At 33.6% G+C, this 26,973-nt stretch overlaps 4 protein-coding genes across 5 annotated transcripts; 3 read left to right on the top strand and 1 right to left on the bottom strand.

Annotated features, from left to right (window-relative positions):
* Window positions 1-381: 381 nt before the first annotated feature.
* On the top strand, window positions 382-17,321 carry LOC108329068 (protease Do-like 7). 2 transcript variants are annotated; one of them, XM_052873651.1, is made up of 25 exons: window positions 382-1,005; window positions 1,093-1,163; window positions 1,818-1,952; window positions 2,448-2,506; window positions 2,593-2,629; window positions 3,097-3,222; window positions 3,327-3,416; window positions 4,956-5,021; window positions 5,118-5,174; window positions 5,254-5,319; window positions 6,217-6,324; window positions 6,992-7,072; window positions 7,513-7,562; window positions 7,919-8,084; window positions 9,075-9,587; window positions 11,501-11,683; window positions 11,780-11,885; window positions 12,418-12,588; window positions 12,667-12,746; window positions 13,907-13,990; window positions 14,382-14,609; window positions 14,888-15,103; window positions 15,239-15,396; window positions 16,282-16,393; window positions 16,855-17,321. In XM_052873651.1, exons 1-25 carry the CDS (start codon window positions 720-722, stop codon window positions 17,029-17,031), a joined length of 3,426 nt encoding a protein of 1,141 aa, XP_052729611.1. In that variant the 5' UTR covers window positions 382-719; the 3' UTR covers window positions 17,032-17,321. The 2 variants fall into 2 exon arrangements, with proteins under 2 accessions (XP_052729611.1, XP_017418551.1); XM_017563062.2 differs by lacking the exon at window positions 13,907-13,990 and having other exon boundaries at window positions 383-1,005.
* A 1,238-nt stretch (window positions 17,322-18,559) lies between these two features.
* Window positions 18,560-19,081, bottom strand: LOC128195376 (leucine-rich repeat extensin-like protein 3). The gene has a single exon (XM_052872655.1). The coding sequence runs from the start codon at window positions 19,079-19,081 to the stop codon at window positions 18,560-18,562; it is 522 nt and encodes a 173-aa protein (XP_052728615.1).
* A 3,516-nt stretch (window positions 19,082-22,597) lies between these two features.
* LOC108328672 (uncharacterized) lies at window positions 22,598-23,043 on the top strand. The gene has a single exon (XM_017562565.2). It carries the CDS (start codon window positions 22,701-22,703, stop codon window positions 22,929-22,931), a length of 231 nt encoding a protein of 76 aa, XP_017418054.1. The 5' UTR covers window positions 22,598-22,700; the 3' UTR covers window positions 22,932-23,043.
* A 1,029-nt stretch (window positions 23,044-24,072) lies between these two features.
* On the top strand, window positions 24,073-26,814 carry LOC108327717 (inositol 1,3,4-trisphosphate 5/6-kinase 4). Its single transcript, XM_017561408.2, has 2 exons — window positions 24,073-24,374; window positions 25,060-26,814. The coding sequence occupies exon 2, from the start codon at window positions 25,078-25,080 to the stop codon at window positions 26,518-26,520; it is 1,443 nt and encodes a 480-aa protein (XP_017416897.1). The 5' UTR covers window positions 24,073-24,374; window positions 25,060-25,077; the 3' UTR covers window positions 26,521-26,814.
* Window positions 26,815-26,973: the final 159 nt, after the last annotated feature.

Below are 26,973 nucleotides of genomic sequence, written 5' to 3'. Positions count from 1 at the left end.
TTATAACAATATTTAGTCATGAACATAATAAAAAAATTAGAAAAAAGAAAAAACAAAAAAAATTATAAATATTTATCTTTATAAAATAAAACTCGACTAACTAAATTTATAAAATTATATTTTAATAAAAAAAGTATTCAAACACTAAATATAAAAACTTTTACTTATAACTAATTTTTAAGTGCTTCTATGTTAACACCAGTTCACTTACCTACACATGTTCCACTTTCTTTTTCTTCCATAAGATAATTCTTTTTTTTTCTTCCTTTCTTCGTTTACCAATGGCCTATAATTTATATTTATATATTTATTTATTTTCGTTTTTACTAACTAATTTGCATTCAATTTTCCTGTAACAAGGCCTTAAAGAGGAGAGAAATGGAGGATTGAAACAAGACAGTTAGGAAAAGTGGAAACTAAGGAAAAAAATTGATTGATTTGTGAGTATGATTGATTCATAATTGAGGGTTGGGTTTTTCATTGGTCATGTTCTGAGCGGGCCTTCTTCCCGAAACACGTACGCATTGAATTCCGTGGCGACGGGCAGACCTCACTTCAGTGTGTAGTCATTGGCGTGGACTCTTAGACACTTTCTTAATCGCGAGTGCCCAACCCTAACTCATCACTTACACGTACACACAACATACTCAGCTCATACTGAAGAAACATCTCTATTGTATTAGTAGTAGAGGAACGAGCATTAATTATTGATCGCTGAAATGGGAGATCAAGAAGAGAGGTTAGGGTCGGAGGGTTTGGATTCCGGCGCCGTCGTCAAGACCGATGACTTGTGCATGGAAATTGATCCGCCATTTCAGGAAAACATCGCCACCGCTGAGGACTGGCGGAAAGCACTTAACAGAGTTGTCCCCGCAGTCGTCGTCCTTCGCACCACCGCCACTCGCTCCTTCGACACCGAGTCCGCCGCCGCCAGCTACGCCACCGGCTTCATCGTGGACAAGAGCCGCGGCATCATTCTCACTAATCGCCACGTGGTCAAGCCAGGTAGTTAGTTAACCTCGTCGCTCTTGCTTTTTGTTCTTTTTGTTGAATTCTATTCGCGGTGACGATCTCTCTATTTCGAATCCGTAGGTCCCGTGGTTGCCGAAGCCATGTTTCTGAATCGCGAGGAGGTTCCAGTGCATCCGATTTACAGAGATCCGGTTAGTGAGTTCTGTTTCGGTTTTGATTTCTCAATGTAATGTGGTCAACAGTTTATAAACTGGTGATCTAGCTGAATCCCGTCTTTCGTTCTGTTATTATTTTTGGTCATTTATCCATGCACTCTGCTTTGTATAAACTTCTGTTCACTGTGGACTATGAAGACATGGGAATCGTGTGTTACTGTTAGGCACGTTCAAAATCACTACTGTTATAGGTTTTCAATAAGTCTTTATAATACGAAAACACGTTCATACGTTCATATTGTTATTACCTGCTTGAGGAGGATCAAGATATTATTGCTGTTGAAAAGAAGATTGTTTTATCAACTCAAGACACCTTTATTGTTATGGTTGAACCGATCATTTTTCATGTTTAAATTATGAAACGGTGAACTGATTCCCCTTTCTGCTGTGTTTATTGTCAGCATTTTTTTGTTTGTTTTTGCGAGTATGTGTTACAAAGTTCGTTTTTTAATCTGTATTACTTTGTTCAGTTGTTTAAATTTCATAGATAATTATTGTGGTCCTCATAGTTCTTCTATGTGCGTGTCTGTGTATTTTTTTTGAATAATTAGTTCTTTCCTATAATTAATTTATAATCACTTTCTCTCTATGCTTGTTGATGCCACCAACTAAATATATACTTATATGTAGGTACATGATTTTGGGTTCTTTCGTTATGATCCCGGTGCTATACAATTTTTAAACTATGAAGAGATACCTCTTGCTCCTGAAGCTGCCTGTGTTGGACTAGAAATCAGAGTCGTTGGTAATGATAGTGGAGAGAAGGTATTACCTTAAATTTACCTCAAATCCACTTATTTCCCTCCCGCACCCCTCCTTCCCTGTACTTTGTCTTGCATTTTTCTGTTCTTTTAATTGACTCTTGTAGGACAAAGCTACATGATTTCCATGCTTATAACAATACACGTCATATGGCTAGCAAGTGATGCTTTTCTTTAGAAGCTGACCAACTCAATAGAACATTGTTGGACAAAGAATAAAGATATATGCTGAGATTTTTTTTTCTTTTGGTTTCTAATCATGGTCAGTTAGTTTTCAACATATGTTCTGGTCCAGCTACATCCATTTGTTTTCTTCTGAAAGGCCTTTGGTTTCTAAAATCAACTTATTTATCAACTTTTGGCAGTCTTTCGTGTTTAAGCCTGTTCATAATTGCCACTTGTTTTGTATTGATGTAAAGGAATGGTGTGTTCTAATATTATATCTTCAATCCTTTTCTTCCCATAAACTTTGTATAATTATTTTGGCTTTTGCTTTCAGGTTTCCATTTTGGCTGGTACTCTTGCTCGTTTGGATAGGGATGCTCCTCATTATAAGAAGTATGTTGTAGAGTGTCTGTAACTTTTTTTTGTGCTCTTTATGTGGACAGGTCGAATTTAGATAATGGAACTATTATTTTATGCAGGGATGGGTATAATGACTTCAACACATTCTATATGCAAGTAAGTGGGAACAAATATTGTTTATACCATTTATATTAAAATTCTAAATTGTGAGTTTGTTTATGTTATTTCCTTTTCCCTTCAAATTTTACTATCGTTTAATTTCCTTAAAATTTTAGTATCTTTCTAGTTGCTTCCCAGGTTTCATTTCAAGTGTTCAGGTGCCTTATAATATATCCAATGGCATGCTAACTTTTCTTTCTCAGCGTTTTTAATTACTCAGAAAGGAGAAACTGCATAACTGAAAGCAGGATTTATTACTAAAAGTGCTAGGAAAGGAAAATTAACCTCAAGGGGATCATTTTGTGCCTCCATTTGGCAACTTATTTCATGGATAGAGTGATTTGTATGGAGTGGTTTTGAAGTCTTTTGTAGATGTAATTTACCATTACAAAATATGGTATTCTTGTCTTGTTTTTGCTGAATCCTTATTTGCAACCTTATATCTACTGATTTTTTCATTTCAGGCAGCTTCTGGGACCAAAGGAGGGTCAAGTGGTTCCCCAGTTATAGATTGGCAAGGCAGGGCAGTGGCTCTAAATGCTGGGAGCAAGTCATCAAGTGCATCAGCTTTCTTTCTACCTCTAGAACGAGTGAGTTTTTTATATTTGAACTTGTTTTATGTTTGTTGTAATAATCAAGGGAAGTTCAGTTCCTCTTGTTGGGACCGGGACCAATTAATTCAATTGCATTTCAGGTTGTGAGGGCCTTAAGGTTTATTCAAAAGGGAAGTGAAACTTATGTTGATAAATGGCAGGCAGTTTCTATACCTCGTGGTACGCTTCAGGTCTGTCAATTGTTGTTTGCTAGTTCTTCCTTTTTGAGTTTTTCACGTGATATAATATTAAACTATTTCATGGTATTGCAATGAATAATATTGACTAAACTAAATTTCCTTTCAAAGAATTTTCCTTGTAAATTGAAATATTTTACTTTGAAAAATGTCAATAAATCCCTAGTCGTGTCTGCATGCATTCATTTATTACTTATCTTGAGAATAAAAATAATGTGTGAAGAACAAATTTGCTTTCTCTAGGAACCTGATGTTGGAGATCCCACATCTATTAGAAATATGGTCAAATTATAATGTATAAGTAGAGACACAAACTGGTTTTGCAAGATTAGTTAGACTTAGAGTTCATTTGCTAGGATGGCATCAAAGCTTCTTAGTGAGATTTGTCGGGCTAATTGAGCCATCCCTTATCTTGCTCCTCTTTATTCTTACACTTGTGATGTGTAGTTATTGGCGTAAAGTAAAGGTATGTTGGAGATACCACATCGATTAGACATGTAACCAAATTATAATATATAAGTGAGTGTATATCTCATCTTGAAAATCAATTTTTATAAGATTGAATTGGGTTTAAAGTCTACTTTTTAAGACTTGAAATTATTAAGTAGCTTTAGGCTTTATCTGGGCCCATTTCAAGGACATTCAAGTGTCATATTATGTTTTATCCTCTGTAAAATCATTCATGGCCCTCTGTTTTGTCATTCTTGTTCCTCCATCATTGAAGGATTTTGTCTCCATATTTCTTCCTTGATATTTTACCCTGGGTTTGATAGAGAGTTTTGATTCATTTTTTTCTCCGTTTTGATTCATGTTTTTCTTCTTTATGCTTACCATGTCTCATTTTTAGAGGCTTACTCTTTTGTCAGGAACTTGTTATATGGTAAAAATTCTTTGTTGTCTCCAAATTGATTTATGAGTAAAAATATTTCTGCAAGTGCTGTAATAGATACATTCCTAGACTTTATCACTTTATTTTTCTGAAATTTCCATATTGCTAATTTCTCTCTCAATTATTGTGTCTATGGACTTTAGGTACTTGGAAAATGCTAATAATCTCTTACCATATGAATTCTTGTTGCTTATTGTTTGATCATTGTTATAGAATCAACTTTTTTAATTTTGATAGTAGGTTTGCATGAAAATACAAACAAATGTTGTATCATTCAGTAATCTCAAGATAATATTTATTCCTTACGTTTTGAATTTACTTCTTCAATGCTTGTTTTAGATCACAAGATGATTGTATACACTTGTTGTAATTAGTAATTTCATGATCCTCACATCTTTTATCAGTTTGTCTTTGTTATTAGATGTGCTTTGATTGTAGATGTTTCACACTTATCATTTTGTAACTTCTAGTTATTTTAGTTCCTTGCATCTTTAATCTGCTTGTCTACTTATTTTTTGGTTCTTATATATTTGATGATATCAGAGATTGTTTAGAGTTTTTTTTTCTTGTTTCTGAAAATGGATGTTTTCCTTGAATATGACCCAATCCTATTTTATTTCTTCTTTGCGTAAAATCTGGTGCAGGTCACATTTCTCCATAAAGGGTTTGATGAGACTCGTCGCCTTGGCCTCAAAACTGAGACGGAGCAGGTTGTTTTATTCTATCATTTTTTTAGGTTATCTTTATGGAGCAGTATCTTCCTTCAAATATGCCCTGAATTATTGACACCAGTTTAAATTATGCAGATAGTACGGCAGGCTTCTCCAGCTGGTGAAACTGGAATGCTTGTTGTGGAATCTGTGGTAAGCAAATTGGAATGCTAATATTTTTGAGTTGAAATCCCATTTCAATTTTTATGGATTTACTCCTTGACTTGTTTAGGTGCCAGGTGGTCCAGGTTATAAACATTTGGAACCAGGTGATGTACTTGTGCGTGTCAATGGAGAAGTAAGTTTATATCAAGGACATTTTTTTTGCTTCCCTACCCCACCCACCCTTCCCATTTCATTTTTCAGTGTTTAGTTTTTCCTCTGTTGTAGGTTTGATGTGTATCTAGTTTGTTTATCGTCATTGGTGTGACACTAGGTTATAGTTTCATATAAGAGTGATAATTGGTTATACCAAAGGTCATACTTTATTATGGAAGTCTGACATTTAAGGAAAGTTGCAATGAAACTATTCTGGATGAAAGTAGGTGTACCTTTTTACATCCAAACCATTGGCATAAAGACAAGGAGCTTGCTTCTTGGGAAAGTAACAAGTATGAAGAACTTTGTTATTGTTCCGTGTCTTTTATTACTATTAAAGAGCCCACATCAACTAGACATAAAACCAAGTAGGTGTACCTTTTTACATCCAAACCATTGGCATAAAGACAAGGAGACTGCTGCTTGGGAAAGTAACAAATATGATTAAAGAGCCCACATCAACTAGACATAAAACCAAATTATAGTATATAGGAGAGTACAAACCTCTCCTTACCAAATTGGTTTTGTGATGTTGAGTTAGACTTAAATTTCACTTTCTTGAAATGATATCAAGCCATTGAAAGTCTATCCTGATCAAGTTGGTTTTATAAAATTGAGTAAGTTTAAATTCCAATTTCTTAAGATTACCAATTGGTGGAAAAAATCATTTTGAAGTATGTACTTCTAAATTGTATTAAATTCATTTGCTTTCTCATAGTTTTTTCCCCATGTCTTCTGAATTTTTATTGGTACTTTCTTGCACTCAGAGGCTGCAAAAAAGGGTCATTGTGTGTGTGCTGTTTGTGGTTGGCGTTAGACACAGGAGTCTCTTTTCTAATTTGTTTTGAACAACTTGATTCTATAAAATTTATTGCAGGTCATTACTCAGTTCCTGAAACTGGAGACTCTAGTTGATGACAGTGTAAGCAAGAATATTGAATTACAAATTGAAAGAGGTGGCACTTCAAAGAGTTTAACTTTGTTGGTGAGATTTTTCATTCTTGGATATTTACTTTATTAGTAGTTTAGTACTTTTTGACATACCCAAGTGCTTATATTTTCTTTGGGAAGGGCATCCTGGTGATCTACTTTCAACCTCCACTAAGAGAGGGGCTGAAGAAACTCTAACTATAAAATGGTAAATAAATTGAAAGCATAGTCAGACTTTTACTTCATGTCCTTCTAATTTCATAAAAAACATAGGCTTTGAATCTTTGAAAATAAAGATAATAATAAGACTAAATTTACATTTCTTTAACAATTTTGTTTGCATGCAATATACTGGCTGGATAGCAATTTAAACAGATTGTGATTCTTTAATGCTTTGTAATCAAATGCATGATAATTTTTATTTTTGGGTTCAACCTGACATATGCCCTCACCACCTATCTTCTGAGGTTTATGAAATACGAACTCAGAAGAATCAATCTAGCACTTCACATCAGCCACCCTTGAAACAGTGATATATTTACCCATGGAGTAGAATTGAACGGAAACAAAAGCATTGGATGAAAACATAAAAGTAGTTTCTTTGTCGCTAACATGAGGTTGGCTCAAGAATTTTAATTGCATGGCATCTCGAATAATGATTATGGAAATACCAGATATTGCTTACCATTGTGCTGACTTTTTTTATTGAATTTTTATATCAGGTGCAAGATTTGCACTCAATAACTCCTGATTATTTCTTAGAAGTGAGTGGGGCAGTAATACATCCTCTTTCTTATCAGCAGGTTAGTTGGACTTTACTCATTTTCTCAGAAATTGGAACATTAACTGTTTTTTATACTCTCATTTAGAGAGTATTTAGTTGAATATAATTTGACTTACAGTTTGAGAGGGTGGATGTGGTTGCTGTTTGAATGTAGAAATATGTCTGGAATGTTTATTGTTTCAAATTTCTTATATTTATGATGTTATTTGAGTAGCTTTTGGTATTTTTCCTTCATTCTATCAATCCATGTGTTGCTGTATCTGTCTTTACATTAAATTAGCATTTCCTCTACCTAGTTTATTTTCCTTTATTATGATGTAGGCTAGTGGTTTCTTTCCTATTTTACTTACTGGAACTTGGTTATCGGAATGTATTGTGGCATAAAACTCCCAATAGGTTATTCTTCCAATTTAAGCTGTTTGCCTCATTTTGGTTATGTTTATCTTCTTTGTAATGCAGGCTAGAAACTTCCGTTTCCATTGCGGTCTTGTTTATGTGGCTGAACCAGGGTATGTATACCTAAAAAAGCATTAACTTCTAATTTGATAACTATTTACAATCTACTGGCCAAATAAATTATTAGAGATTTGTAGTCTACATCGATTGGTTTTGTCAAAATTATTTATAGAGCTTTTTGAGTTAAAATATTAATCTTTAAATTTATGATCATCTTGTGATTTTCTCTCTAGTTTTATTTAAGAATTCCTTGAAACTGCTCATTACGACAAATTAGCAAATAAGCTTAAGTCTAACATTACTTATGTTTTCGTATAAAAGATCCTGATTCCTTGGTGGAGTTGATTCATATGTTTTTTTTTTTGGTATATAACTTGTGCTTTATTCAATGTAATATTGTGTTTTGCAGATATATGCTCTTCAGAGCAGGTGTTCCTCGCCATGCAATAATTAAGAAATTTGCTGGGGAAGAAATATCCTATCTCGAGGAACTAATAACAGTTATTTCTAAACTATCTAGGGGCGCTCGAGTACCATTGGAATATATAAGTTACATGGATCGTCATCGAAGGAAGGTGATGGTTACTTCACCATCAAAACATGATTTTAAATTAGTTTATATTTGCAATTTTTGTTGATTACTTTTTGACATATCATTTATTGAGTTGTTTGATATTTTGAAACCTTTATATATTTTTCAATAAAACTGGTCCTAGTGATTCATGAGTAGAAAACAATCCCTCATTGATTAGATCGTGTTTATATTATTTCAAAGAAAACAATGACTTTTCTATTTATTAGTATCTTGCATTTTCTTTGGTCTAAGATTTAGGGCATGTATAGTGTACTTGTAATTAATTATACATGTGATTAATATGCATTTTTTCCTTAAGAGTTGTGCAGTGAGCTTTTATGGATGTATATATTATTTGTTATGATAAGCATCTAACGTTTTCCAGTGATAGCTTACATGGTGTGTGTTTTTGTTGGAAGTATTTTGTAAAATAAAAACATCGAAATAGTAGAACTTTAAGAGAAAATAGAGATAAGAAAATTAGAGCAAAATAACCATTGAAAGTCACAAATGAGAATTCCTATATACAAGCTTGCAACTGAAATTCCTAAAATATCTATCCTACCATTTGATTTATATGAAATTTAAATTAGTAGACTAAAACAATCTAGAACATTACTTAAAACTTATTAAAAGCTCAAGTAGGTAAAATCTAATAACTCTTAACAGCTTTTGACACAACAGGGATTTCTTGAGAACTTTTTCAGATAGAAAATTTTTATTCTATTTATACTGTGGAGTCTACTGGGTCATTAATCTAGCAGAGTATCAGCACTACATCAATGTTCAATATTATAGCTTCTGTGGGTAGTTGAACAAGACATGTAGTGCAGATTTTAGAGGATTGACTTTCTGATCTGATATGATAATATTTTCATATTAGAATCGATGGTATGATTATCTATATTCCTTTGGTGCATTTTTGCATGAACTCATTTAAAAGCTATATATTTTGGTGATTTGTTTAACTAACATGGTTGTTGGGATGCAGTCTGTGTTGGTCACAGTTGATAGGCATGAATGGTATGCACCTCCCCAGATATACACTCGTGATAACAGTACTGGCCTTTGGATTGCTAAGCCAGCTCTTCAGCGTGATTCCCCCTTTCTATCATCTGGTGCAAAAGATGTTGAAAATATGTCAAGACAGCCAATTTCACTAACTGGCGAGCATACTTGTGAGGGTCATGTGTGTGAAGGTAACAATCAGGACTTTGTTGATGGTGTCACTAACATGGAAACTAATTGTGAAGATCCCTCAGAGTGTGCATCTCATCAGAATGCATCTGATGGTGTGTTGAAAAAACGAAGAGTGGAGGAAGATTTATCAGCTGATGGAAGTGTTGTTGCTGATTTATCCCAAAATGGTACCAGGGAAACTAAGTTAGAAAAATCTAGTGTCACACAGGATGACATGTTAATGGATTTTCAAGGTGCGACTGCAGCTGCAGCAAATGCATCAGTTGCTGAACGTGTGATTGAGCCTACTCTTGTGATGTTTGAGGTACTAGTGTAGAAATTTTATCAGAATTTTTTTGCTAGAGATTTAATTAGACTGCGGATAATTATGTCATGGTGTTCTCATTGAAATGTGCCAAAAACTTTTGCAAATTTAGTTGTTTTTATAGTTAAATGATGAATTTCATTTGTTTTTTTGAAATTTATACAATGCATGTTCCTTTTTGAAGGTATTGAAATATATAAATTTGTTTGGTGTTGAGAAGAATTTCAGTTTCAGTTTTTTTTTTGGCATGTTTTGACGTTAATTTAACTGATTAGAAAGTCTTTCAAATTGTTTGTATCATGATTGTTGCATAATGTGTGTTTCTGAATATGTAAACAGGGAAATTCACATTATTTGAACTTTTCAAGAAAACTCAAGCTGTCACGATTGAAGTTTAAAGAATTTGGGGGTAGGGGGTGGATAGATGACTGAGGCATTTGTTATTTATTCGTGTAAATATAAAATAATTCTAACTATGTTAAATTTGTTTTTATAGCTATTCATTAATATATTTAGGTATATGTTTTTAATAGTTTGTTTGAGGTATCCTAGAATTTTTTAGGACTGATGTATATGGTTTTTCATCCTACCTTACCGATTTACATGTATCTCCCAAGTCTGACCTAGTCTACGTAGTCAGCTATGCTGATATTTTGTATTACGATATTCAAGTCATCATTTCATAGATGATTCAGTAATCTCTTGAAGCTTTCAAAATCTGTTCTGCATACTTTATGCATGTAAATTGTTGGCAGCTAAGTGACTCGGGTACTGGCCAGTATGTGAGTATTTCATGGGAAATGTTAGAAGGAAACAGCAAATTTTAAAGAATCTATAGACTACACAACAGGATATATATTGAATAAAATTATTGAAATTTATAGTTTTACATTAAAAAGTTAACATAAAAAAATACAGTATCAAAAGGTACAAAAAATTAAGAGACTTTGATTAGCTCAAATTACTCTCACGCCCTGGAATTTAACAAAATTACTTCCTTTCTTGACACTAACAATTTTCCCTCCATTTATATAACAACACTGTGTACCCGTCCTTGACGTCCCTTGATTTCTTAAGCAGCAATATAAATCAAGGAAGATCAAATTAGTAATGTCAAAAGAGAGAGGGATTATCATTGATCAAGTGTATTTTATTAAATTTTGAAGGTGTGACTGTAACTTTCCCTGACTATCGTAAATTTTTTTAAAATTGTGTTCTCTGATATGGTACAAAATAAAACTTTAGCAATTGGACATGATTCTTTAGCATTCAAAAACTCCCTTTTGAAGCATTTATAATGTTTTGAAATCAAGTTTTCCCATTTTTATTTTTAACCAATTTAAGGCAAAACATTCAAGAGAAGTTATATGCATTCAACGATGTATATGGTATGCAAATATGTATCCAACATAGATAAGATATGGTTAAAATTTTGAAACTAGTATATTGGTGTTGGCATTACATATAACTTTTGCATGTAAGACAATGTAATAGATTTTAAACACTGTATTGGACTTTCTCGAGCAAGATATTTTTCAACGTGCAATTCTCTTTTCTATATATATCTTATTTCCTCCTCTGAGTATGGTATAGGACAGTTTTATGAGCGGATGTATGTAGCCTGTGAGTACAGTTTTATGATAGCCCAAGTTCCTTTATATTCTAATTCCTTAACTACATACTACCTTTTGTTTTGTATTTCGTGATAGATCTCCGGGCCCAGGATTTCCATGTAATACAAGAAATGATGTATTTATAATTGTGGTTCGACTATAGTTCATTTTGTTTCTCTTGTTAGTCTGTTTGTGAATGAAGTCCTTGGTGCAGTTTGGTTTCAATTTCAAGTTGGTAATATTGATTTACTGAATTCCCTGTGGTTTTTACGTTTATTCATATTCCTTTGGGACATGCAGGTTCATGTTCCGCCATCTTGTATGCTTGATGGTGTTCATTCACAGCACTTTTTTGGAACTGGTGTCATAATATATCACTCCAAAGATATGGGATTAGTTGTAGTTGACAAGAATACAGTTGCAATATCTGCCTCTGATGTAATGCTATCCTTCGCTGCCTTCCCAGTTGAAATTCCAGGAGAGGTGAATCTTTCTAAATGAATGGGACACTAATAAAATAAATGAATAAACAAGATGGTTGTTTTTCTTTAGCTAATTGTCACACTTTCTTATTTGCAGGTTGTATTTCTCCATCCTGTTCACAATTATGCTCTCATATCATATGATCCCTCTGCATTGGGACCTGTTGGTGGTTCAGTCGTTCGTGCTGCAGAGTTACTTCCAGGTGGGTTTCACCATGTAATTGTTAAATTTATACTGTTTTAGTGTAACTTTATCTTTATCAGATCCAAATTTAAGAATGAAGACCGTGTTGCATTCTCATTGGCCTGTAATTAAAGACTAGATTACTATCCATACTTTGGTAGAACGGTTTGGTAATTACAAAAAAAAATAATTTATGATTTGTTACTCTGAATTAGATTTCTCGTGACCCTTTTCTGCCGAGGAATACTCATCTTAACTGTGAGGATAACATGATATTTGCGGATGTGATGAACTTTGTATGAACTTATCACTATATAGATTTGTAGTTTATTCTTGATACTTTTACATTTTCTAGTTGAACAAAATTTCTTCTGGTCAAATGGTTTAAACTACTCTGGATGAGGGAATATTTTAAAGGTAAATAATATTTTGTACGAAGTAAACATTTTACATGTAGATGATGTGAGAAGGGAGAGATTTAGTGGCACATTTATTTTCACTCTTATATTTCTATATTGTTGAAAGATTTTTTTGTACATTTTCTTGTCCAGAGCCAGCATTACGTCGGGGAGATTCTGTTTACCTTGTGGGGTTGAGTAGAAGCCTTCAAGCAACTTCTAGGAAATCAGTTGTTACCAATCCTTGTGCTGCATTAAATATAGGATCTGCTGATTCTCCTCGCTACAGAGCAACCAATATGGAAGTAATTGAGCTTGATACAGGTAAATTTGGATGAGATTTTTTGTAACCATATTACTTGTACATATAAAATGCCTTACTCTGTATTTGTTTAAATACAGATTTTGGAAGTACATTTTCGGGTGTGATAGCTGACGAACAAGGAAGGGTCCAAGCTATATGGGGAAGCTTCTCCACTCAGGTTTATACATCTTATTCTGATCTTGCTGGGATGGATCTGATCAATCTTCATTAGGTTCAAGATCAGAAAAAAGGAAAATGCTAAATGAAAATTGAGTGATGTGGCTAAACACCTTGAACCTTTGGGCAGTTTATGCTTTCAGGAGAGTTCATCCTTTGGCAGGACAGAATATAAGTGCATTATTTACTAAACCGTGAGAAGTTAGAACTTGCTGCTGCTTTTTTGGTTTAGATTAATTTCATTTAAGCTCAAGATTTGGGCACATGTATGCAATGTGCACACCTGAAACATTTTCATTTTGCATGAGGAGAGCACATTATAAAATTTAGATATAACCACTCTTCAGTCTTTTACAAGATTAACTTCTAACAAGGTTGGTTGCTCGACAGTTGACAACAATAAACCTTAATTTCTATTCTTCTATAGAATAGAAGTTCAGTAGGGGATGAGGTTTCCCCATTTCAAGGTTAGGACATAAAAAACAAACTATAACAAGAGCTTACAAGTGTACTGATAGGGGTTGGAAAGTGTATGAGAGGAGAAGGAAAGTACGAACAGTGAAGGACCGAACGGTTAAGGGAGTAGGGATAAAGGACCAAACGGTTAAAGGTGTTGGGGGGAAGGAGCCGATCGGTTGAACAATGGAAATGTGGTGTCTCAGTTTGGGAAGGTTTATGTTGTAAGGGGGAGAGGGTCAGAACCACTATAAATAGAGTTCCTATAACTCTGTTTAGGATATTGAGTGAATTCTTTGTGTAAAGACAGGCTTTGGCCTAAGGAGGGAGGTTAAGCTCTCATAGAACGATATACTTGTACATTGATTCTTTGGTTAATACAAACCTAGATTCTTTCTGTTTTGTTTCTTCCGTTTGTGTTTGTGAGAGTGTTCTAGAGGTTTCTTTTCCCCGAAACCTAACATGTACCTATAAATGTTACTAAGGAAGGACCAGAAGTAGGACACTGCAAATGTAGTCCACTGCTACCTTGATATTAGTTTCTAAATACAAATTAAAGAAGAATAAATAGACCTTGTCTATATTGTCCTGTAGTGAGTAAAATTCCTGATGAGAGACTTTGTACAGTGTACATGTTCTATGGTTTTTGCTCTATTCATTGTTTAATATAACAAAGCCTGACTTCAAACAATTGTGTCCTCGTAGAAGAAGGGCAAGAGAAGAAAGAAGAAAACTGGAAAGAGACGAGAGAAGACAAATTTTACTCAAACTTCAAATGGCTACCTGAGGGTGGGTTGGTCCTAGAAGACTAAAATGCCATTTTTCCTTTTCATTTAGAATTCTAATATCAATTAAGAGAAAGGCCTGGGATGGGCAATTTGGTCCTTGAATTCTATATGGCATTATTCACCTTTATATACAATTAGAAAAACAAATATAGGAGAAACTTTGACAAACTTTTGCTAGATATTTTGCTCAAATATAGTATTCACGAATTATTACTGCTACCATTTTATTTAAAAGCTTGTCAGGCTGACTGGCTTGTGAGTCATGGCCAAGGATGAGCCAGGATATATTACATTTTTTTTTCTTATTAAAGGGGAGAGGGTGTATTTATATGATGAACCCTGACTGAATTGTGACATTCTTTTTCTCTGGATGTGGAAATTCCCTGTTCCAGCTTAAATTTGGCTGCAGTACCTCAGAAGATCATCAGTTTGTGAGGGGTATTCCAATTTATGCAATAAGCCAGGTCCTTCATAAGATTGTATCTGGCGCAAATGGCCCACCTCTTCTCATAAATGGTGTCAAAAGGCCCATGCCACTTTTGAGAATTTTAGAGGTTGAACTTTATCCAACATTACTTTCAAAGGCCCGGAGTTTTGGATTAAGTGATGATTGGATTCAGGTATTGATATCTTTCATTTTATAGTTTTTCCTTTTACCTGTAGGATATATTTTCGTTCCTTGTGATGCTGTATTTAATACTATATTTCACTTTAGCAATTAAAGTTTTAAAAAATACAATGTTTGGCCATATATTTTATAATGACCTGTTCATGGAACTTTCTGTTTATGATTTAAAAAAAACCCTTACCTCTCACTAATTGAAACTTGAAACAATCTGCTTTGATTTTATCATGGTCTTGGTTTGGTATTAATTGTTTTTGGTCACAATTACTGTAGGCACTTGTTAAGAAAGATCCAGTGAGACGTCAGGTTTTACGTGTTAAAGGTTGTTTGGCTGGATCAAAGGCTGAAAATCTTTTAGAACAAGGGGACATGGTCTTAGCAATCAATAAAGAACCAGTCACATGCTTCCGTGATATTGAAAATGCTTGTCAAGATTTAGACAAATCAAATGCGAATGATGGGAAGCTTCACTTGACTATTTTCCGGCAGGTATGCAACAGTATTTTCTCTGAAGTTATTTATATTTTTCTTTTGATTGAATTTGTGGAGCCTGCTAAATGGAGCTTGTGTTTTGTTTGTGGCACATTGACTACGCCTTACTTATTAATATGCATATTTTGTAAGGGACAAGAGGTTGAACTTCTTGTGGGAACAAATATTAGGGATGGAAATGGCACTGCCCGTGCAATTAATTGGTGTGGCTGTATTGTACAAGATCCACATCCAGCAGTTCGTGCACTTGGATTTCTTCCCGAAGAAGGTCATGGTGTATATGTGGCAAGGTATGATTTTAACTTTTTGGCTGCAAATTTTTTCAAGCCTAAGTATAAAAAGGGACCTATTAATGGATAGCAGGGGTCTGTTTTGACAAGTTTTTCCATAACAACTTCTAAGAAAGAAGAAAATGAAATTAATTTCTTTATAAGCTTAAATTACTTTATGCACAAATTAAAATTAAAGTTTTGAGAAGTTATACGAGAGAATTTCCACAAAATAGTATATGTATAGGCTAATTTGAAATTTGTGAAGTCAATTTCATTATTTTTCTCTTGCAAATCCTTATGAAGAAATTCATCCGAACACACCCATTGTAGTGTTATTATATGTAAAATTTTATGAATGCCTAGTGTAATAGTGAGCAAGCTCACTTTCTATATGTCATATCAATCTTTATTTGGATTATGAAGCTTGGTCTATATAGCTTGGTTTATGGTCTGAATTCTAAAAATGATGACATATTTACCCAACATTTTCAGTTAGTTTTTCCACACCAACATACCTGCCTAAGTATACCCGAGCACTTGTATTGTATCCTTGAATCTGCGTTATTTCTTTCAATTGTACAAACCTTTGCTCAGCACTCCAGTGTTCAGATTGAGGCTTGAGAGTGTGTATTCATGACAATTTGAAGATTAGCTTTGTGGTCTGTATGATCATGTTGTTTTATCGATCTAGTGATTTGGAACCCATGCTGCTTCTTTCATTTAAAGTTAAAACTAATATATTATTATATAAAATTATGTAATTATGTCCTTTTTATTTTCCTAACTATTTTTTGCACTTGCCATACTACATTTTATATTTTTGTAAACATGCGTCTGCTCTCGCAATGCATACTCGTATGACTACACTGCATCTGCTTATAACAACATTTGTCAAATTCACAGATGGTGTCATGGGAGTCCTGTACATAGATATGGTCTGTATGCTCTTCAATGGATAGTCGAAATTAATGGAAAACCAACTCCAAATCTAGATGCTTTTGTTGATGTGACAAAGGTATGGAAATACTGTGCATGCAAGCAACTTGCATTTGTACTCTGTTCCTTGATTTTCTTTGTTTGAGCTTTGTATGTATGCAATCTGATGTGATGTCCACAGTGGTTTGAATACTCTATAAAAGGCATGGCACGTGTGCATGCGGAACATGTATGGTGTGCCTTTCATGATATGAATTTACCCACTTAATAAAGGTTGTTTTATTACTTATTTACATGAAACATTATGGAATTCGTAAACCCGTGATGTTTCTGATACAAGCTTTTTCTTTTACGGCTGGCATATCTGCATATTTTATGAAGAATGTTGTAATTCTCTTGTCAGAGTATCTAATGGTACCGTTTCACTGTATGGAATCACGATTCTTTGCTGCCATTTATATCTAGGACTAGCCAAGCTACTCCTTATCTCTGTTCTCCTAAATTATTAATGTCTTGTGATCATTTATTGAATGTTGGCAGGAACTAGAACATGGAGAGTTTGTTCGGGTGAGGACAATTCACCTCAATGGGAAGCCACGAGTCCTAACATTGAAGCAAGATTTGCACTATTGGCCTACATGGGAATTGAGATTTGATCCAAATTCTGCGATGTGGCATCGCAATATAATCAAGGGATTGAACTGTAGTACTGTATGAATACGTAATTCTTACGCATTCCTGTTCCTGGGGATGCAGTTGCGCGGGTGCATGAAAAATCTTGTGGAAGGCATCTTCCAGGTTCAAAATTATGGTTTAGCAGTGCTGCTGCCCTCGTTGCAAATTTGATGCTCTTAGTGCAGAGATTTTCTGTTGCATTGCCATGATTAATGGGTTTATGAGGCTTTAGATTTTGGCTAGCGATTATTTGGAATGTGTAAACCTTTGGGTGGATCATATTGGATATTGGATAATAAAGAAAAATGAAAGATAAATCTTTACAGTTTAAATGTATCACGGGCAAAAAGAACTTTGATTTGATTTGTGAATATTTTTATCAACCCTCTTGGCTTGAATTTCTCCTTCATTGCACATTTACAATGTAAATAAGTAGCCTAGGTAGAAACTGTGATTCTTAGCTCTTACCCTTTTCTCCCATCTTCCTCTTTTCCTTATTTTTTTCATACACTATCGAATGGAGTCGTAGATAATATCAGTTGAAGAAAATAAATTTCATAACTTCGTCAGTGGATCAAAATTGTCATTGTGGACTCCAGATGGATAATTAAGTTTTTATCTCAATAGTGTCTCATTGACAGACTTTTCCGTATAATTAGTATTTCTTGTGAAGGCACATTTCCTTCTCAACTTTATTCATATTTTATGCATTTGAAAGACATTCAAGTGACCCTCTATCAATTTAACAATAGCAAATTTTCTCCTTGAATGCTAAATAAGGCTTGAAAACTGGTATGTTAGTGACGAAGTTCCACTTTTTCTTTTATGTGCTTTGTAATCGAGGTAGACGTGATATAGCTTTCTATGTAAACCGGTTTTTCCCAATTCCCTCATGTACCCGACAACAAAATAACCTCAAAGAGCACCTCTCAAAGTTTTCAAAATATTTATGAAAAATAACAGAGGAATCTGACATTGAAAGTAATTTAATCAAGTTAATTTATAAAACATACCATATTAGTTTCTTTAGAACTTGTATGTAAATTAACTTTAGTTTATAAAAATATTAGAAGTGTATTCTGAAAAGAAAATTATCCAAACACTATGTAACTTTTCTTTGGTGCGGATCGAAGTTGCCACGATGTGAAAAAAGCGTAAATAATGTAAACAAAATTAGAAAAGGAAAGAGGGAGGGGAAGAAAATGTGATTGTAACAACTAATCTTTGGGCCATATAGGGAAGTTTCACGCATAAATGAACTGGAGAATCCATAAACCAATTGTCAAAGAAACTCTTGAAAATAGTAGATATCCCAAAATTGGACTATCATACATATTATAACCTGGTCATCCGGCCTGAACTAAATCCTGAACTGAAAACGTTAAGTACTGATAAAGTCTTTGCAGCTAATATAAATTTTAAATTATTGTGCATGACATATCAGAATCAATTTTCATGTAAGTTAATACCAGGAAAGAGATAACAAGGGCATGGGAATTAAACTGAATATGGAAAAAAATAATCTGAACAAGAATAAGGAAGGGATCAAACGTTAAGACTAAACTGATTTTCAGAAGCATAGATTTAGCTTCATGATGTCATCCAAAAGTAGCGTTGCCAATGATATTCCTCCCAAACCAGCCAAAACAAGCAATCCCACAGCTCTGTTTTCAGCACCAGAGTAGTAATATACCCAAGTATATGGTTTTGGAACACCTGGCACAGGCACGTATACGAATCTTGGCGGCGGTGGTGGCGGCAAGGGGTTGCAGTTCTGAGGACATGTGGGATACTTAGGAGGAGGCGGTGGCGACGGTGGTGGTGGAGGTGGTGGTGATGGTAGTGGTGGCGGTGGAGATAGACAAGGAGGTGGAGTTGATGGTGGAGGTGGTGGAAGTTGCTCACCACAGGTGTCTCCACAAGGACATGATCCACACTTGATTTCAGTCTCTGCTGGTGGGGGAAACAGTGGTTGGTCTAACTTCTTAGATGATGTTATGACTTCTTCAACTGAATATGAAAATGAAATGCAGATAAGAAAGAGCACTATTGTAGACTTTTGAGGCCTCAAACTCAGTGTTGGAGAAGCCATTCTCTATGAGCAGTAGGGACTCGGAATTTAGTTCTCTAAAGTAAAGGTACAAAAACGAATGAGAGAGAGAGAATATGTAAAGAGGGATGAAGGGGTTGCTGATGTTGTCTCCTCCTCACGTAGAGTGCACGAGTGTTGTGATAAGCAAAGATCATTCATTAGCATTAGGTAAGTTCGGTCATTTCTGAAATTGCGTATAGTATGAGACTGAGGTAAGACAAACTTTGTTTGTTCAGTTATACGTGTTCTTGAACACTGTTTGACAGCGAATTACATGTGGTTGTTGTAAGTGTAGGGGACCTTGTAAATTAGAATGGTCAATCTTGTATGAACTTTCTGGACAGTTTATTGAGAAAACTTCAGTTTCTGAGGAGGGTTAATTTCTTTGTACAATTATATGTTCGAAATACCTTCTGGCAAACAGCAATATAGTGGGTTCTTTATTCCCTACACTTTTGACGGTGCATAAGAATATTTGCCTTTTGCATAAGGTAAGGTGATCAGATTCAGGCAACAAGTGCACCATAGTTCTCTCTAACTCTATTGTTTCTGTTCTTTTACTTTCATGGCCATTGCATGACTTATTATATATGTGTAGTGGACAATCTTACGAAAACTAAAATTAAAATGTATAAGGAATTTCTACCTTGTAATTTCCCTTACAACATAAAACAGTAGTTTTGTATTCAATCATGACCAAATCATATCATAACATATTACAAAAGATAAGAGAAACAAGAAATGAACTGAGACTTGATCTCTCAACGATTCGTTATTCTTTTGGCAGGAAAGCAAATGAAACCTTTAGACCCATTTAATTTTAGTTTAATTTCAAATGACATCGTAACATGAAGTTCAAATCATTTTTTTTTCTGGGTTGACGTGTGCAAATCATAGACTATTATCTCTTAAAATGAAAAGTATAAAGGGAAATTAATCTTTCTTTTCTGGTCTCTTGACAATAGAATAGAATGCCTCCTTCACTTTGCATAAAGTGGGAAGCTGGCACTATTCTTCCCCTTATGTGACCAATTATCGGAATCTTATTAATTAATAATGTAGCTTGCACTTGCCACAGAAGTATCTTGAAATTATGTCTTTTTGCATTAATTTCCTGAGACAGATTAGCTTTGTAGCAAAGCTCAGCTTTTCATTTAAACACTTTCTAGTTCTTGCTCATTATTTACCAAGTATATGGTTTTTATGTCAAAAATATAGAAAACATTTTATGTAAAACACACTATTTGATACATTGAAAACTTTTACTTTTCATTTACTGCTATATCTTTTTGAAAATAACAGTGTTCCTTTGATATGTTATATACAACTTTCAGGGTTGTTGTGTTCCCTTTCATAAATTTTTATATATATGATCATATGCATTTTGATTTATGCATACTATCATCTAAAAACAAAATGAGGTTGCATAATAAGAAAAAAAATGGTTTGGGGTAGAACATTAAGAAAGGAATCACATGCCCGGAATTTAGAGTTAAAAAAGTGAACTCATGCACTTTTTCTTGGTCGAGATCAGCCATCCCTTTTATACCTCTTGATTATTCTTGGCCACTTCTAATTGATGTACGAGTTCTAAGGTTTCATTACATCAGATTTATCACATACAAATTTAAAATAGAATACCGATACTATAGATTGAGAAGGGGTGTCAATAACATTAAAGAGGTCACAAGTAATAAATTAAAAGTGCAACAATGGTTGATATTCTTAATGTATTCAAAGAATTTAGAATTTTTTATATCAATACAAATTTATTGCAAATATATACCATATAACTCTCCATATATAATGCATATCTGTGTATTGGTTTTTCACTTACATTGCTGCATAAAGACACACTTTTACACTCCGAATTTATTCTGGTTTTACAGATCATAAAGATGATGGTACCAGATGCTCAGTTTCATGTTCCTGGCATTGATTATTTTGCATTTGGTACTATAAATTTACTTGAGAATATATATATATATATATATATATATATATATATATATATATATATATATATATATATATATCTTAGTGGATAGAACATTGAAGCGGTTGAGGAAGAAGACAAAAATCAGAGAATAGAGTCCATTATGAGTGATCATCAGCTCCAACTCCATCTTTGTCTCATTTAAATTCTGGCCCAACTCAAACTCTTTTTTTCCTTACAATAACTTTCTGAGGTTAATATATATAAATTTTGAATCTTAATATATTACTGGTTTTTGTTAATATGGTATGAACCAATCTTCCAGGCACATATTAGCCTTATCTTACTCATCCTTCATTAATGTACATCTCTTTTTTTATGAAAACAGACCTAAGTTTATTAGTTAAGAAGCCACATATTGTTTAATGTTACTTGATGCTATGGAAAAGTTAGCAGTAATAGAATGAAATTGTTGAGTGATCTTTTATTTTGAATGCTGTAAATAACTCAGAAAAAAAGGTTAGACTTACAGTTTGGATGCCTCAGATGATATATATATGTATATATATATATATATATATATATATATATATATATATATATGTATGTATGTATGTATGTATAAAATATATTCTTTGTGTTATAATGACAATATTGATAGTGACATTCATGGTTTCTTGAAAAGCCTTAACCTTATTTTCTTCAATTTAACAACACTGAAGGAAATACAAAAATTAATGTAACATTATTTTTAGCAGCTCCTAAGTGTAAAGTACACTTAATTCCACTGCACATACATTGTCGAAACACGCGCGTAACACTTATTTTAGTAAAGTCACTATTAATTAAAATTCATTAAAAAAACTATAAAATCGATTAAGTAGAAAATAAACCCATGAAATGTTATGATTTATAATAGTAAATATTTAAAAAGGGCTAAACATTATTTATTTTGGAATTGATATCATCAGCCCAAAGGAATGGAGCAACATTAGCCCCTGAAGTGAATCTAATTCAAAACTATATATGAGGAATCCAAGTTTTTCTGCTTAAAATGTAAAAGAAAAAGGCTAAAAACTCAAGAAAACTATATCTATCTTAAATGTAAAGTTGGTGAAGCATGAAGAAGTAAGTAGAAGAAAACAAAGCTTGAATTGAGGAATGATTCATTATACACATCCACCAGCATGTCTCCCACCTTTTTTTTAAAAAAAAATCAATGTTTATATCTTTGATACCATGCTGATTTAAATAAATACAAATTTATATTTTCTACAAATACTACATAGTTAAAAACTTCAAACATAGGTTTTAAATTTGACAATTAAATATTTTCAATTTATGTAAAAATGCAACTTCAAAAATTTATTAATTGGAAATGATGATTAACTACAACCCCCTTTCGGTAAGGACACAATGTCTCAGAATATAAGACCTAAAAACACAGACACGTGTCTAAGAGGTCAAGCAGAAAATTGACACGTGTAAAACACGTGGCTCATAAATCTACATGAAGTCCACCCATCACAAAACCCAAACTTATCTCATTCCTATCGACAACACTACACTTTAAAAGGAGACCAACCTCTCTAACATCAACATGAGCAAAAATCCAAAATCTTCTACAACAAAACAACATCATCATCAACAAAATTCTCAGATAAAAACCCAAGACAACTGAAGATGGTCGGAATTGGGGTTCCAATTTGCGTGGAATGTGGGACGAGGAGCAACCCTTGCCGGTGCAAGGTGGTGGGGCCGACACTGGGGTTCGTGGCGTTTGCGGCGGCGGTGGTGGTTGAGTGGCCGGTGGGGGCTCTTGTCTATTGCTTCCGCCATGCAAAGGGTCGTAAAATTATGGGTCATCCCGCTTCCGTCATATACCCTTCAGTCACCAATGCCATCCCCATCTAATCAACTATGTATTATTATAAATACATATAATCTTTGTTGTATGATTTTCGGTATATTATTTGCAACTCTATTGTTAATATCTGTTTTAATGATATATCTAATTTTCTATCAATACATTATATATGTATATTTATCAACGTTTTAGAGTTGGAGTGTCTGATGCAGTAAATTGAGACACCATAACGAATTGTTATTTAGTGACCAAATAATTGTATACAGTTACCTGTAGCTTAATCAGATTTAATGAATGATACCTTAATAGGATGATACTTCGTCATCATATTACAAATTATAAAATACTTGATCATCTTTTTACTTATATGATATTTTAACTTATATGATCATACTTGGTCATTTTAGAATAATACTTTATCATAGTTTAACCGAATAATTCTTATCATCTAATACTTGATATATTTTTTTTAAGAATGATACCTTAACATCCTTTTATCATCTTTTTACCAAATGTACCAATTGTTAGCAAGCCATCAGGTTAATAATGGAACTCTTCTCGACCCGATGGAACAAATTAGATGATATGTTAAGTGACGCAATAAAAGAAAATAGGTTTTTCCGTTCACTCTAAGTTTCAACTTAATAAAACTCATGACTTAAAAAGAAGAAAACATCATAAATGAGCATTTTAGTAAAATGATAAAATATTTTTTTTTTGTATTTATAAAAAAAATTGAAAAGTAACATAGTAATATCAAACGAGTTAAAAAAATAAAATTAAGTTTCAAAATATCATTATCCTAATATATGTAATAATTGGACTAATATGGATAAACTGAAAACCATAAACAATTTTTTTTGTGAACTAAAATTGATTTATAACTATTTAAAAATTAGAAAGAAATTTCACCTAAATGTTTCCACAAATTTTTAATAATAAATAAAGTTCAAATTTTTAAGTCAATTTTAATTCATAAATAAATCTTAGTTTTTAAATGTTTATATAAAAATCTATCATTTTAAATAACAGTATTATTTGTTTGTATTTCCAAAAATTTCTAACATAAAATAAAAATGATATAATAATACATTTTTACCTTTATTTATCACCAATAAAATAGTTATAAAAAAAACCTTTCTTTAAAAAAAATAAAAAGTCAGAAAGGTTAGTTCTATAGTTGAAAGAAAATATAGGAAAATTAAGAGTTTATGATTGTTATTTTAAAACCAGGAATGAGTGAATGATGTGATGTCTGAGTCTGATGAAGCCGCTTTCCTTTTTGCTTTGAAGAGTTTAGTGTTGTTTTGTTTTCCTTGCTGCCTTCTTCTTTGTCTTCTCCAAACACATTCACATATTTCGCATATTAAAGTTTGAAACTTCTGATCTGAGAATGCACCGATTTACGTCAACCTTAAATTAAGCTTCCAATTAGGAATTGGAGAGCCAATTCTCTCAAATCAGAGGGAGGGAGAGCATCTTTGTACTAGGTGCGTGGTTCTTCTTTTCCTGATTCTTCCAATTTTGCCTGCATGTTTGGATTTTCTAGTTTTATATTGCGTTTGATTCATCTGTTCTTGCTCAGTTCCAAAGTTTTTCTTTCTTTTTTTTCAAATGTTCGTTTTGGTCGATTTCACGCACCTAGTTTCACTTTGTACAAAAAATCTGCGAGAATTTTAGCTAGAAGTTGCAACGATCGTCAAAAATTGAAACTTGGCATTTCCCATTTTGAGGAAAAGGTATTAATTTTTAGAACGGTTTGGACATTAAATTGAAATGAAGAGTAATGAAACATATTGTGGAATTACTCATGTCGTGGTGAAAAGGAATGGGAGTCTTGTCTGGAAAATAGGATTTTTCTACTATTTATTTGGATAAATTATAACTTCAGTCTATGTTGGTCTTGGGCTGAAAATCTCATAGAAGATGTGTTATTACATTTAATGGTTCGCACTAAACATGGAAACTGAGTAAACCTTGTATTCTAGATTTCTCTCTTTGTGAATTGTTAGGGTGGTTTTATGGTGTCTGTCGTTGTGAACCTAATTCAATAGATTGATTCTAAAGTTTACATATATTTGTATATTGCATGTGGTGAAATAACTACACCACACTTTTCCACTTTCTATGTTTTTAACCTTGTAATAATTGTAGTTTCATTTTTTTTGTGGGTAGTTCTGCATCCACTTTCAGATGGGTGTTGTGAGGGGGGTAATATTGGATGAATCAGTACTCTTGGCTGAAAGTGATGTTGATCAAACTGCATCTATTCTACGACCAGGGGCTGAGTCTCTCACCCGGATACTCTTCCTGTCCAAAATCAATAGCGGAATTGCTTATGGCTCGGGTCTTATGGACGACAAGGTGAATATTCTTAAAAGAACTGCTGATCTGTACTCACTTGATTGCTTTGCTTTAAATGACTCTGGAAGTGAGGCTAAGCCTGGATGGAGTAATACTGATGATGGGAGTGTTATTTATCTTATTTCTAATAAGGTTTTCTCACCTAATAAGTTAAGCCGCTATAATTGGCTTATTGTTGTTCTGAATGTTGGAGGCGAAAGTTCATGTCACGATCCTAATATTCTTCAAATTGAAAGCTTAGAAGAGTTACCATTGACCATATGCCGCTTAAATAAGAAATTAATCGGAAACAATGCTGTGACTGTGGGTTACACAATGAAGCCTTCGCGTGTGGAAGATTTTGCAAAGAGGGGTGCATTTCCTTTGTCTCCTACTCAACAGGGGTTGATGTTCGTGCCTCTCACATCCAATTTATCTTTATCATCTCAGCTGAAGGATGTTGACATAGTTCTCCACAAAGCTACTGATGAAATATTATCTATTGAAGATAATAAACCAACTTTTACACAGAACATGCGAGCGTTGCAGAAATATTTGGATCAGCACCAGGATATATGCGTGATTGATCCACTGAGTTACGTCTATCCTTTATTGGATAGGCTAGAAATTCAACAAGTTCTACTGGGCTTGGTAGAACTGAACACTGAAGGTAAATGTCTCATCAGAGGGGCCCATTTTAGTAAGGTTGATAACTTTGATGAATTTGATTTTGCAACTGGACTATCTGAAGCTAGATTGTCTCTTCCATGCATAGTGAAACCTAAAGTTGCTTGTGGTGTCAGTGATGCACATAAGATGGCAATTGTTTTCAGGCTTGATGATTTTAAGAATTTAAGTGTTCCTCTTCCTGCTGTTATTCAAGAATATGTGGATCATTCATCCACTTTGTACAAATTTTATGTCTTGGGTGAAAAGATTTTCTATGCTGTCAAGAAGTCAATACCAAATGCCGATATTTTGATGAAATCATCTAGCGGTGATGAGCTCAAACCTCTTCTGTTTGATAGCTTAAAATCTATGCCCACTGCTGACAGTATCACAAGTAATGAGTCTATTGACCTTAAGTTGGTTACAGATGCTGCAAATTGGCTTAGGAGAAGGCTTCATCTTACCATTTTTGGTTTTGATGTTGTGATTCAGGAAGGTACTCATGACCATGTAATTGTGGATGTAAACTATCTCCCATCATTTAAAGAAGTTCCTGATGACATCGCTATTCCTGCTTTTTGGGAGGCCATTAGAAATAATTTTGACTGTAGGGTGTCTAAATAACGATCTGTCTGAACTTTGTGACTATTTGACATGGAATAATGTCAATGATTGCATCAGACCATGGATTAGGCAATCGATCCTATCAAGCTGAAATGAGATTGAATAACTCGTTATTGCTTGTTTGAATTTTGAAATACTTACACTTGTTATGCAGTCTTAATGTTTCTTCTGCTAATTGATGTTATATAACTTTGCAAGAAAGCTTTGGGTAGGATTATTGGCACTTTAACTGTTAACATGCGCTAGATTATGTGGGTTATACTAGAAATACTTAATTTTACTTTTGATTTCTTACTTTTTCAATTTTGCAAGTTTTCATCTCTTCATATTTCTCGAATTTGATCTCCTATTATTTTAATTGTCAAACTTTAAGTTCATCTGTTAAATTAAATTTTAATATTTAAAGAAAATCTTAACACTAACAGTATTAGTGTCATATTAGCATGAACGTGT

The sequence above is a fragment of the Vigna angularis genome, chromosome 2 (genome assembly GCF_016808095.1).
Source record: "Vigna angularis cultivar LongXiaoDou No.4 chromosome 2, ASM1680809v1, whole genome shotgun sequence".
Classification (NCBI taxonomy): domain Eukaryota; kingdom Viridiplantae; phylum Streptophyta; class Magnoliopsida; order Fabales; family Fabaceae; genus Vigna; species Vigna angularis.
This window is presented reverse-complemented; position numbering and strand designations above follow the sequence as displayed.